The sequence below is a fragment of the Onychostoma macrolepis genome, chromosome 09 (genome assembly GCF_012432095.1).
Source record: "Onychostoma macrolepis isolate SWU-2019 chromosome 09, ASM1243209v1, whole genome shotgun sequence".
Taxonomy (NCBI): domain Eukaryota; kingdom Metazoa; phylum Chordata; class Actinopteri; order Cypriniformes; family Cyprinidae; genus Onychostoma; species Onychostoma macrolepis.
The window spans coordinates 20,976,868-20,990,519 of NC_081163.1; the positions used below are offsets into that span (position 1 = coordinate 20,976,868).

The 13,652-nt window shown below is 36.2% G+C and overlaps 3 protein-coding genes across 3 annotated transcripts; 2 read left to right on the forward strand and 1 right to left on the reverse strand.

Annotated features, from left to right (window-relative positions):
• Positions 1-1,174: 1,174 nt before the first annotated feature.
• rnaseh2b (ribonuclease H2, subunit B) lies at positions 1,175-5,372 on the forward strand. Its single transcript, XM_058788223.1, has 11 exons — positions 1,175-1,520; positions 1,759-1,830; positions 1,957-2,064; positions 2,195-2,271; positions 2,355-2,469; positions 2,568-2,632; positions 2,728-2,830; positions 2,910-2,991; positions 4,552-4,597; positions 4,893-4,970; positions 5,203-5,372. Exons 1-11 carry the CDS (start codon positions 1,457-1,459, stop codon positions 5,311-5,313), a joined length of 921 nt encoding a protein of 306 aa, XP_058644206.1. The 5' UTR covers positions 1,175-1,456; the 3' UTR covers positions 5,314-5,372.
• LOC131547562 (uncharacterized protein C13orf42) lies at positions 5,350-10,157 on the reverse strand. The gene is made up of 3 exons (XM_058788225.1): positions 7,760-10,157; positions 6,978-7,122; positions 5,350-6,800 (listed from the first exon to the last, which is right to left on the reverse strand). The coding sequence occupies exons 1-3, from the start codon at positions 8,171-8,173 to the stop codon at positions 6,550-6,552; spliced, it is 810 nt and encodes a 269-aa protein (XP_058644208.1). The 5' UTR covers positions 8,174-10,157; the 3' UTR covers positions 5,350-6,549.
• A 182-nt stretch (positions 10,158-10,339) lies between these two features.
• LOC131547560 (TLR adapter interacting with SLC15A4 on the lysosome) lies at positions 10,340-13,316 on the forward strand. The gene is given in 3 exon segments (XM_058788222.1): positions 10,340-11,156; positions 12,011-12,170; positions 12,173-13,316. Coding segments are annotated over 3 exon segments (1,017 nt in total). The 5' UTR covers positions 10,340-10,958; the 3' UTR covers positions 12,832-13,316.
• The last annotated feature ends 336 nt before the right edge of the window (positions 13,317-13,652 follow it).

The following is a 13,652-nucleotide window of genomic DNA, read 5'->3' on the forward strand; positions in this document are numbered from 1 at the left end:
ACAGACTCAGTGACAACAGTGTAGTTGTTGTGAGATCCTGAAAAGAGAAAAAGAAAAAGAGCAACTAACGCATCTATAGATTCTACATCACATACTGCTCAACATATAGGCTACTGCTTTGCTTTATAAGCCATATTTCTGTTCATGCCATTTTTTAAAAATATATAGCAGTTGTTATTTTTTATTGTACTTTGTCTTATTTTTACCAATTTTATTTAGGCTATTTCCCGTGTCATATAGGTTTATTGTAGGCTATAATGTTTGAATGCTTTGATTATTGTAAGCTAATCTGTTGTGGCAAAAAAGCTTCTTTCTGATTGATATAGCTAAGATATGATATGAGATCATTATGACGGTTTAGAGCATGTCAAGAACTTTCATGCATGTAATAAATTAACAATTAATCCGCAGTCAATTCTGTCGAAGGACAGTCCTTTATGCATTTTCAAGACACTGGCGCCATCTTGAGGTCACTGTGATATTTTTGTGCTGAAATTCGTTCATTATATTAAACGTATTGTCTGTTGGTCACAAATTGTTGAGACATGGTATAAAACATGTCCCATAACTTAACCTGCGTTTAAATAATGTATATAAAATATTTTCACATAATTTCCACATTGAAATTGTTCTTATCAGAAATGTAGCATACCATTTGATTTGATTTGGTCAATTATACTATCACTCACCTTTCAGCCATTATTTCAGTTTTCTCAATATTTATTATGCTATATAATTATAACATATTTCGCAAAATCACCATTCTGTGAAGATAAAGCTGATTTGTTTATCTTTGGGTTCTGCCTCTCATTTTTAAAAGGTAAACAGATTAATCCAGAATTAATTTTTTTTTTTTTTTTTTTTGATTCACAAAATATTGTTTTTTTGTTTTGTCCCAGTGTAACGGCAAACTTATGCTCATATATTACTGCCATTTAAATAGGCGACCAACAGATTACATAAATTGTAAATAGGTAAATATGCCACAGTCAGATGTGTTGACTTTTAAACAAATATCATGTCACGCAAAATAATTACGAAACAATGCCAAGAATATTGAGAAAGATCTTACAACTGTACTTTTAATGGTGCCAAAAATAAATGCGCTACTATGTCTTTAAGAAATGCTGGGCGACTGTACCATTTTGAGAGAGGGGTGGTTGTTGACGCGATTTCAAATTAGGCGCTGTTCTCTTTTCACATTAATTAAAGATTTTGGATAAGATTTATTTATTTACACGTGCTATTGAAAAAAGTTAGTATACATGCATAGCCAGACGTAAAGTTGTATCAGAATAAAACGTTACTTCGAGGTTCACACCCTATCTGTACTGAACACAAATATTTGCCGCCATTTTTCTGGAGGCAGAACCTCTGCTAACAGGTCTTGCGTTCTTACATTATTATCATCACACAACCAGTTGACACAGTTTAACGTTTTAAGTCAGTCCCTGAAATGACTACTAAAAAGAAACGTTCTGCGAACACCGACAGCGACAGCTGGGTTGTCATTGCTCCAGGTACCTTACGTTTTCAAGTTTATTGTGTTGCATGTTAAACACGTGTTCTTGCAGAAACATTGTATACACTGTCAACTAATTTTACTGAGGCTTTGCAATAATGACAAATGTTGCATTAGTAAGTATGCAAACTTTAGGGTCAGTATACTTTTAAGTCCACCTAAATCTCCATGCTATTCTGTTTTCTTTTAATAAATATAATTTAATTTAAATATTTTTTTTCACCCTTCACTTTCAGATTCAGCACTGGACACAGGCAGGTCTGAAGAGGGTGATCCGTCCTTCATCAAACTAAAGAATCCTGCTACAGGTATTACTATATCAATTACATTAACAGCAACTTGCAGTTTAGTAGTATGTAGTGGTGATGTCTATCAGAGGTTTATCTAAATAAACTGCAGCTGACTGACAGTTTTGCCTTTGTTTGTGAGTGCAGGCAGTTCTTCACTGTACCTGTTTGGCTGTGGCGATGTCAGTGTTTATGAAGTAAAAGCCTTTTCTGAAGACTTTCGGTCTTGGTTCATTGGACAGACAGTGCAAAGAGGTAAGCTTTCCTTACAGAACATGAGCTATCCATTCAACATGTGATTATGGATCATTGATTTACATGCTCAACGTTTAGTAATCTGTTGATGACATTTAAATGAACTAATTGTTCACACTTGTGTCCTCAGATGGTAGACTGCTGTATGTGACTCCCATTGATCCTTTATTTCTGCTGTTGCCATACATTAGCAGTACTGCCACCGAGGTTAACGGTTAATTAAGATGCAAATGTTACAATAAAAGCCATTTACATGAGCTTCATCTGTAATGACAGCACTCTTCCTATAGGGAAAGTTCCAGCCGGCGAAGCAGATGATTATGGATGAGGATTACCCTGGATGCACAAGACTTCTGCATTGCAAACAGGGACTGGATTCCCTTCATCATGTGGCTGATGAGAAAGGTGTGTGTTTGGATCTATAGGCCAAATTAGTTACAGATACAATGTGATGTCCAAATTTTGTGTTGAATATAAAAAAAAAATGAAATCCTCTTTTTCAGAGGTAGGCGGTTTAAAGTTTCACAGATATAACCAGGAGAAGACCTTAGAGTGGCTCAAGAAAAAGGTTTATAAAATGTTTAACTTGTATAAGATTCATAAATTATATCAATAATGAGTATTTAAGTTGCATTTAAATAAAAAAAAAAAAATGTCTCTCAGGTCCAACGCACAGTAATAACACTCAAAAAGAGCAACATATCTGTGGGCGGAGGAGTGAAATCCAGCATGTTCGTCAGAGTGAAACATGAAGATGCTACTGAAGGTAAAAGGATAAATAAATGTGGTTGGATTGTGTTTGTATGGGTTATTTTCTAATGTTAGTGTATTTGTTATTCTTTTAGAGGACTACTTGCGTTATGCACATGGTCTCATATCAGAGTACATCAGTGAAGACCTGAGCAAAGCTCTCCTCAAGCATCTGCAGTATGTACACCTACACTGATCGTTCACATCACCTCACAAATAGTGGTTGACCGATATATATTGCCAAGGCCATTATATCGGCTGATATTAGGAATTTTTTTAAATTATTGGCATCAGCCAGTAATTTTTTTTTTTTTCTGTTTGGTGATATACCAGAAGTGGGACTTTTATTCTGACCAGCACCTAAATGCACAACGCTCCCGTTCTCTGTCTTTGTCAGTTTAATATCTCTGTTTAACAGTTCTGATTAATAAATTATTAAACAGAACTTCAGGTACACAAAAAATGTATTACAGCGTTGCTTTATTATTAGCAATAAAAAAGCATAATAGTTATAATAGTTTCTCATCTACCATCAGTATTCAGCAAATAAGCATTTCATTTAAACAAGTCTTTTTGTATTGATATCTTTTTAATTTCACTAAAATTACAAACTTTGTCAGATTCAGAAATCCTCTAAAAATGTGCATTTGTAGACTGCATAAACACATGCATAAACACACGTTAATTGTCCATCCATGCAAATTATTTATTTATTTTCAAATTATGCAGTGGTGGCCAAAATGATTAGAGTGCTAGTATTTTCACCAGCTAAAAAATGGTTTTAAGTCCGTTATTTCTATCTTTTGCTGTAGTGTGTCAGTAGAAAATAACAGTTTACATTTTCAAACACTCCTCTTTCCATTAATTGTAATAATCCAGTGAGATTTTTGTTTGCACAAGGAATGGCATGTAGAAACAGAACAAGCTGAGAAAGATTAAATCCAGAAGAACTGTGGCAACATCTCCGAGATGCTTCAAGAAAGCTACCTCAAAAACTATGTGCAAGTGCACCTAGAGCAAAAGCTGTTTTAAAAGCAAAGGATGGTCACACCAAATGTTGATTTAATTTAGTTAATAGAAGTTGATTGATAAAGGAAATCTATTTATGACATTATTTCTTTTTGACAGCATCCTCATTTTAAAGCATTTTTACACTAGTGCCTAAAACTTTTATCAGTACTGTAGCTTTGCAGATAGGTTTCTTAAAGCATCTTGGAGACGTTGCCACAGTTCTTCTGGATTTTGTCTGTCTCAGTTTGTTCAATTTATTCATGTCATTCCAGACAGACTGGATGATGATCAGATCAGATCTCTGCACTGGCTGTTGTCAGACTCCTTGTGCAAACAAAAATCTCATTGGCTTATAACAATTAATGGCAAAATGAATGTTTAGAAATGTAAACTGATATTTCCTACTGACACATTACAGCAAAAGATAGAAATAACTGACTTAAAAGCACTTTTTAGCTGGTTTAGCTAATAATTTTGGCCTCCATTGTACAATTTGTAAATGTTATGTAAAATAAATATTAATTTAATTTAAACAATTGTTATGCATGTATCATGAAACAGTGTGATATCATCTTGATGGCCTTGGCCACCCTGCTCTCTTTTGCATCGGCCATAAAAAAAAAGAAAAAAAGTCCATATCAGCTGACCACTACTCTGAAACATGCAGGACATTTCATATAGTTATGCTTATGTAGTTATAACATTTTTTGTCTCTTATGTTACAAGGTTGCCAGAGATATCCAGCCCTAAAGAGACCGAGCCGCCTTCTAAGGTACATCTTTTTGCTTGAAATACCAGTGTGTTGTTTCACTATTTGCATGTTACTGCCATGCTTGAATGTTAATAGTTGAATTATGTCTGGTCTTGCTTTACTTGAATTAATGCCTTGTTAATCATTTGCTTTCTGATTCCTATTTCTTCTTAAACTCAGCTTTTCATTGTTTAATGCAGCATCATAAATGCTTTGTTTCTGAATGTAGTTAGGGGAATGGTGTAGCAGTTCAGTTAGATCCAAAAGATCATTTGGTGGACTTGTTTTTTTCTGACTGCTGTCTTGCATTCGATAGAAACGGAAACTGTCCGATAAACCAGTAGAGGCTGGGGAAGACTACACCAAGTTCAACAGTGCTGATTTTGCACGAAAAGTGAGTTAGAATTGCAAATACAGTGGTGATGGGATTGATGATACAAGCATTGAAAGAAATGGCTTTACATGCTACAGCAGAACTGTCTTTTTCTCTCTGTCTATGCCTAAAAAAATCATTCAGCAGTTCATGCTTCAAATTGGCCGTAAATGCATTTTTCCTGCTTAATTTTAGATACTGTGCTACAGTTTTGATAAATCTAGTATTTAAAATATGTTCTATGTTATCTCAGCCACAGAAGAAGATGACTGCAGCTCAGAAGAGTCTTGCCAAAGTAGACAAAACTGGCATGAAGAGCTTGTCAGCGTTCTTCAGCCCCAAAGTCAAACAAGAGAAGAACTGAGTGAGTGTTTGTGTGAGTGTCAAAACATTTTGCTAATAAAGTTATTAGAAAATAATTTCTGCTCCATTGTTTGGTTGTTTGCCACTCATTATGTGCTTTGCTTAATGCAAAGCTGTACTAAATTTTTTTACATTTATTTATTTTTTAAAATCTTTCGCTTTTGTTGAATTTAATGCATCTTTGTGGAATAAAAGTATTAATTTCTTCAAAAAACAAAAAAAGTCACTGACCCCAAAATTTAAACACTACTGTATGAAATACATTCTTCATTGGTCCATGATTTGAGATAGTGAATAAAGTTGAAGGAAATGAACTACTACTACATATTGAAGCTATTATTTGGTGATAAAGACTCGTAGCACCTGTTGTTATTGAGATCTTAGTTTTTATAGTACGAAAGGGTAATACCCAATTCCTGCTTCCTTTTTTCAAAAAAAAGAAACCAGACATTTTTAGCTCTGGATTCAAACACATGCATCTAGTTCCTCTTTATAGGCTTTAATGCTTTTTTTAAAAAAAACAGTCTCGCTAGTAGAAATACATCACTTGAACAGTAGCTGAAGTAGTAAACACACAATTGAGCACTCTTTTGCTGCTTACCTTACTTAACCACAAATCATCATAGACATTATAAACATAAAAAAGATTGTACAAACCTACACACTAAGGCACCTAGTACCAGTTTGAGGGATTTATATAAAGAAATGCTATAGTAAGGATCCCCAAAGTTTTACTGTATTAGATTAGACTTGACTTAAATGCAAAGTAGAGGTGTTAGTTTTGCATTTGGTTAATTAAGACTCAGCTATCATAACTAGGCAGTTAATAGATAGCCCCTTGGCCTTGATGCGTTTTGCATCACTCATATGTCTGATCCCTGTCTAATTATCTGACTGGTTCATCAGATAGGTGATCCTCAGATCTGTGTTATTGTGATAAGGAAATTCCAGTTGCTCTGTCTGGAATCAGTGCACAGGGTGATTGTTCAGTGGTTACGCTCTGTTAATGGCCTTAAGTGTTTGCTATCGTGAGCTACTGAAAAAGAGATTCTGATCTGCTGTGGATAATTTATGAAGCTCTGGCAGTGAGTAAGCACTGACATTACGTCACAGAGCTCACATCTTCTGTGGTGAGTCAGATTATTCCTTATTCTTTCTTCCAGGTCCAACTTCCTGATCGCACAGCTGTGAAGTTTTAGTTGTCCTCTGGGCACAAACAGTAGAACAGCTTAAGCAGCTAGTCTTTCTTTTTGAGCTTGGGTTTGAATCGCAGAGTCTGAAAGGCACTCTCCACCACTTTTGGCAGGTGGATTGGGTTTCGTTGCAGACATCTCCTGCTGCCTGTGCTTCCCATGTCCCCCTTCCGCTGGGCTGCCTGCCCGTGACTGATCTCTGAATTTTTGGGCTGTGACTCTGTCATGGAGATTCGACGAGGATCCCGAAGCACCCAGTTAGAGTGAAGGTCATGCTCGCTGGTACTGGTTGCCACTATAGAAACATTAAAATGGGAGTATGGAGAGAAACAGACATAACAAACAATTAAAAAAACTGAGGACTGAACCATGAAGGGGAAAAAATAAAATACTTCATCCCACAATTGCATCTTCCATGCTGCCTTTAGAGTACACTAGAGATTGAGTAATAAGTAATAAGCTCCACACTCACCTATGAAGTCTACGTCTGCATGCCCATTGTCCACATGTGGTTTTCGACTGGGCTCTGGGTCACAGCTTGCAATGACTGCATCAAAGAACTGGAGTGTGTCTTCCTCATTTGGGATTGGTGGAGCAGAAGGTTCAGGCCTTGAAGTCTTTGAAATAAGATGATATATATTGTAAATGCTTAGTTGCATTGCTTATTTAAACTAATGTAATTAGCACAGGTTCCTTTTAATTATTATTTTTTTTGGCATTTTTGACTTTATGACAATACATTTTAGAGTTTAGAGACAGTTTAAAGTTTACAGGAAAGGAAGTCGGAGAGAGAGGGGGCGGGTCCTCGAGCCGGGATTCGAACTCGGGACGCTTGTAGTACAACAGCACTATATGTCGGCTGTGTTAGAACTGATAAAGCACAAAACTAAAACTGTTGCACCTCTTAAAAAATGAACAGACTGGTCAAGCAATCCTACTTTTCAAAGAAAATTATTAGAACCCCCACAAAACTAAAGAACTTACAACAGCCAAACATCTGCATTGGAATATTCTTACTAAACAGCTCACCACTAGATTATAAATAGGCTATCTTTAAGAAACTAAATAATATGCAGAATAAGACTGAACTTTTTTTCGTGAGTCATATATGTTTATATTTTTTAACACCGAATTCTCAGATATAGGCTAATACAGATTTCGGTTGATAGCAGACAAATTGGCATAACTTGCCCTAACAATGTTCAAAAATTATTTTATGTTTAAACATGTAAACCATGTCCTGTTTCCTCTCACCTGCGCAGCTCTGTTTTGCGGTGGCCGGGGTGCGGGGTTCTTCTTGCGGGACGCGGTCTCTTTGCGCTCGCTGTTCTTGAGGTCGTTGATGCTCTTGGTGTACTGCCGCCTGAGTGCGACCAGTTCCTGTAAGTACTCTAAGCAGTTCTGGTCCTGGGAGTAGAGCCATACTCGGTCCTCTCGGCTCTGGTAGTAGTACAGGGCCGTGCTGGCCTCGACACTCACGGCGCTCACGCTCCGCTTCAGTGTGGAGTCATGCTGCGCGCGACTGCTCTCCCCCACCACGAGCATCGATGTGCTCCGGACCAGTTTGACGGTGCACGCGCTGTGGTAGTCCTCACTGGGCCTGAACCGGTCCCGTGAGCGAGGTCCAAGGTGGTTCGGACGGAAAACTGCGTTGATTTTCTTAAACATCACAGTCGGGGTCTGGGTGCTGCAGTTTAGTGGTTAAATATCTGGGCTGATATGAGAAAGGATGTCGGTTCAAATCCCAAGAGGGTTCTATCACCATTGTGCCCTTGATCAAAACACTTTATAGCGTAAATCACTTGAAAAGCGTAAAACACGTCAAAAATGTACTTAGCTTGCTTGTTTAGTAACCTTTAAATCTATAAAATTACTTTTATTGGTGATAGTCAGCCTGTTCTGCTTCTCCATGTCCCTTTCCGATATAAAGATATAAACCTTCTTTATATCTTGAAAACATTCAGAGCCAAGACGGAGATTTGTTGGTCGATCTTGTCCATGGTGCTGAAGTGCTGTTTTTGATCCAAACGCGTTAAGGACATATTGCAAGCGATGATCATTTCTTACCGTATGAAAGAAGTCGTGGTAGGTTTCTAACGCAGCCATGGAGACGGTGAGCTTGTAACTCTAAACTAACATATGAATAATTAACCAGCGATAGACATATTAGGCTACACACATGTGCTGGCTATCACAGTTAGCCCTATGATGCATATGTTACATAACATGCATTTTCGTATGCATAAACATTATTTAATCAGAATGTAGATGTGTGTGCACACAATTTCAGGATGCTTCAGGTAAACCATAAATAACCCCGGATACAGGATCTCCTTAATAATAGTTATTTATTTACTTTTCTTTCTAAATATAGCTTATAATTCAGAAAAAAAAAAAATGTAACATTTATATATATGTAACTGACTATAGATAGATGGAAAATGAAAGCTAAATTTTCCTAACCCTTTAGTTCAGACAAATATATTTTTAATTATTTTTCCGATAAAGAATTGACTGTTTCTTTCATGTTTTTGAACTGCATTTAAATATTCTGAATGAAAAACTTTCTATAGATATCTTGAAGAAACTAAATAAGCTTATAATTCAGAACGTTATTTAACATTTACTATATGTAACTGAATATATATATAAAAGATGGAAAAGGAAAACTGCATTTGTGTTTAACCCACATACATTAACAACTTAATACAAATTTATTTAAATATGAAAATAGCAAGCTAAATGTGAAAACAACATGACAATTAGACAATAGTTGATACTAATTTAAAACCATCATAAATTAATACATTTAAATATATTGAAATTAACTGATGTTCTGTGATGCTTTTAGGTTTGACTTGATGGTATGTTAGAAACATATTACAAAATAACTTTGTTTTTCCTGTTACTGTAAATAAATAAATATTATCGTGTTAAAATGACCATACTTTTTTATTTTTTTGCTAAATTATCAGTGGATATATCTGAGTGAGATGTGTCTCATATATATTATTAGAACTTATTTTAAAATAATGAATTGCTGGGTCTCAGGAAGATAAATGCAAAGATGAGTACAGATCCATTCATATTAAACAAATGCTTTAGACACTTGAGCTAGAGTCACTACGGCAGGACGGCTAAAGTTTCTGATGGGGTATTGGGTGGACTCTGGGAGCTGTGTGTGTCAGTCCTCTGTCCTGTGTGTCTTGTGTTCCCGCCTCTTGTGTCCTTATTTGGTCATGTTCCTGTCCTTGTTCAGTGTGATTATTAGTTAAGTCTTGTCCAGCTGTGTTTGTCTTATTATCAGTAATTATCAAGTGTATTTAGTTCATGCCTGTTCAGTTAGTTTTTGTCTGGTCTACTTGTTATTCCTTGGTGTTCCTGTCTGTGTCAACCTTGCCTTGTTTGTACAAAAAAAAAAAAAAAAAATTGACAACTTTGCTGACTAGTTGTTCTGTTACCAGACAAAACAGGTATTTTCTGACAGGGTCTGGCATTAAATGCTTTTTTTTGTGTGGGAAATAGATTAAAGCACAATAATGAACCGGCATGAAAAAAAATCTAACAAAAATAATAAAAATGGCATGACACTCTGTGCAGGTTGTTGTACACCTTAAAATGTAAGAACATTTTATCAACTTTGTGATCTGAATTTTTATCTGTCTAAATAAGTACTAATTATTTTAACAGACATTATTCTGAAAACAGTGTTCCGCTTGTGCAAATCTAGTCTATTGCTGGGAGAACATTGCGAGAAAGCCTATAATGTGCTTGTTCACTTGTTGGTTCATCAGGTAATCTTTCTTTTTATATAAGATAGACAGATCATTACATGAATAATGAATGTAGGTGATGCAGCATTTTGTCACCGACCATTTAGCCGATTAACCACCACTATGTGGACGGGTGTTCAATCTACATGTACAACTGTGGTTTGAATTACATTGGTATTGGGGAAATGAAGACTCACTGTTACACAACAATCCAAAAAGCTGCAGGTGCAAATGTTGGTTTTAGGGGAAATATGTGGTCTATAGGGACATTTTTTCATTCTAATGAAACTGCAAAATATAACAGCTGCATGAAGTAGTGTGAGAGAGTTTAAGAGAAAAAGAATTACAGATTACAACAATGTGCCAATAAATACCCAGAATAGGACCATGGTCCATCACCTATTAGCACAGACAGTCCTTTAATTCACTAAAGTTAATATACTCTCAATTATGGAAATTACCAATGACCCCCTCTTAAAAGACAGGAAGTCTAGGGGAAACACAGCAAAGGGAGTGGGGTGCACTTGTCTGAGGTGTGTGGAAATACTCTTAAACTGTTGATGGCTATAGCATATTACACAAATTGCACAGCTCATTGAAGTCTATTATAATGAATATAATGAGCTTGCATCATGAGAACAGGCATGCATAAATGCACATAAATGTGATTCCAAATTTACATGGAAAACAGAATCTCGACATACTTTCACTTCCTCCCTCAGTGGAGCATAAAACTGAACAACTATAGCATAACTTTCACTTACAGTGAAATAAAAACCATTACAGCAGTGCATAAAACAGCAGAGACTCAGAGAAAGAGACAGAACTGCACAGAACCACCGCAGATCAACAATCAAAAATTCTTCAGTAGAAAAAAGGTAAGCTTATAGGAAACTTTATATATCTATCTATGGTAATTCTCCTTTTGTCACCCGTATTCTAGCTGGATTCTAGTCTTGTTAGTTGGTCTGAAGTTTTGGGTAATGACAATCACAGTAAATTGTGGAAGATGGTGATGCAAATATGTCCAAGATTCCTTTATATTGGGGTAATGTGAGACAGACTGAGCAATGATGTTATATTTTTGCCCATGGGCCGGCCTTGGGACTTCATATGGCCCATTGTGTGTAGTTTATCTTTAGATATAGTTTATATATATATTCGTTTTTTATTTATTATCATTAATTTTTTAATATACATTACATTTGAAAAGTTTTAATGTTTTGTAAAGAAGTCTAATATAACATTAATAGTAATATTGTAAAATACTATTACAATTTATAATAACTGTTTTTTTTATTTTTAATGTATATTAATATTTATTTTAATTCCCGTGATGGCAATGCTGAATTTTCAACATGCATACATCACTCCAGTCTTCAGTACCATAATCATCATTCAGAAATCTTTGATGCTGAAGGAAGATTTCTTACTGCAAATTTTTTCATGTGGAAAACGTGATGCATTTTTTTCAGGATTCTAAAGAACAGCATTTATTTGAAATATCTGATTGAAATTTCTGTCATGTTCTAAATATCTTTACTGTCACTTTTGATGAATATAATGCACCCTTGCTCAAAGTTTTTCCTTCTTTCTTTCTTTATAAAAAAACAAACTTGTAAACACTTAAAACTCTGAAATAAACTTTTGAATGCTTGGTCTTTTGAGTTTGAGACTCCTTTTTAAACCGCTCAGCATGAACCGATTTAACTTCTGTCTTTGTATACTGCAGATGTTGTGTGAAGGTAAGCTGTGGAGTTTGGTGTTTGAAGCTGATCCAGAGTGTGTAAATCCTCCTACGTGCTGCACGGTCACAGCACCATCATCGTCTCCACCGAGTCACCTCCTCTCAGCACAAAGCCCTGTCCACTCATCCCTAGAGAATACAACCCGACCAAGACCCAGCGGAGCGATGCCCATCCTTCCCCCACGGACCCTGCAGCAGGACGGCAATTCGCCATAGGTGTGGATATCCCCAGGCATGCGGACGCCACAGAAACAGAGGCCTTTTTGGTGCCCTCAAGCTGCCACAGCATCTGCCAGCATTACAGCGATTTACACATTGCTGGTGGCCAGGTGCTGCCACTCAGCCCCAGCGCAGGGGATGTACAGGGCAATCTCATTCAGGACCCCCAGCCTGGGCCCTTCCTCCTGTCTGGGGATGTTCCCTCCCCCTCCCTCCTGCCTCCTCTGGTCCACGAGTACAGAAATTCGAGGCGCTGGAGGGAAGAAAGCGGGCGCGAGCGTCCCTCTCTTCTGCAATTCGGCCGGCCTCTCTCTAACTCACAGCTCAACGGCTACCTGGAACAGAAGCTTTTGGAGCTGTACACGCAGTACCTGACCGAGGGAACGGTGGTGACCAGGCCCGTCATGGCCTCTGAGCTTCTGCAGACCAGCCTGGACCAGATGACTCTCCAGTTGAGCCGTGAGCAGAACATGGAGACTACTCGGGCCAAAGACATGCTGCTCAGCTGCCTGCTGAGAGTCACCAGCAGTTACCAGTCCAGCGAGATCAGCACTCCTCTACTGCAGATCTCCACTGAGACAAAGTGAGTTTGATAGTGGGTAGAGATGAAAAGACAGAGGAGAAAAAAACTTTGTGGCAGCGAGACCAAAGAGATGGACTTTCATGTGTAATGTGTAACATGTAATAGTTTGAAACTAGCATGTTAATCAGTGATTATGGAAATGGTAAAGTAATAGTAATTCTGAAAATGCAAATTAAATACTATCTGTAATTCAAATGGTGTTGATTATTTGGGTTGCCACAATCATTTAAAGTCTGGATGAATAAATGAATAAAATGAACATAAAATAATTTGCTAAGTTTTAAAAGGTCTGATTGTTTTACCTAAAAAACACTATGTATATCAATGTTATTTAATGTATAATTATAGCATTTTTGCATGTTCAGTTTTCATTTAATTTGAGTAATTTTAAGTTCTTGTGTTATAATTATTAGTTTTTTAACATTTCTATATACCCTTAATTTATTATTTCTGTTTTAGAAATTTAAGTATATATTTTAATTGGTGCTGTCAAACGATTAATCGTGTGTACTGTGTATATTTATTATGTATATATAAATACACAAACATGCATGTATATATTCAAGAAAAATATGTTATGTTTATACATTTAAAATATTTATATATAATATCAATTATATTAATATAAATATATACATGGAAATAATTTCAAAATATGTGTAAGTATTTATATATACATAATAAATTTACAATACACAGTATACACACATATATTATGTAAACAAAAACTTTTATTTTAGATGTGATTAATCGCGATTTATCGTTTGACAGCACTGATTTTAATTTAAGAACATATTTTAATTATCTGCCAAGACCACATTTCTA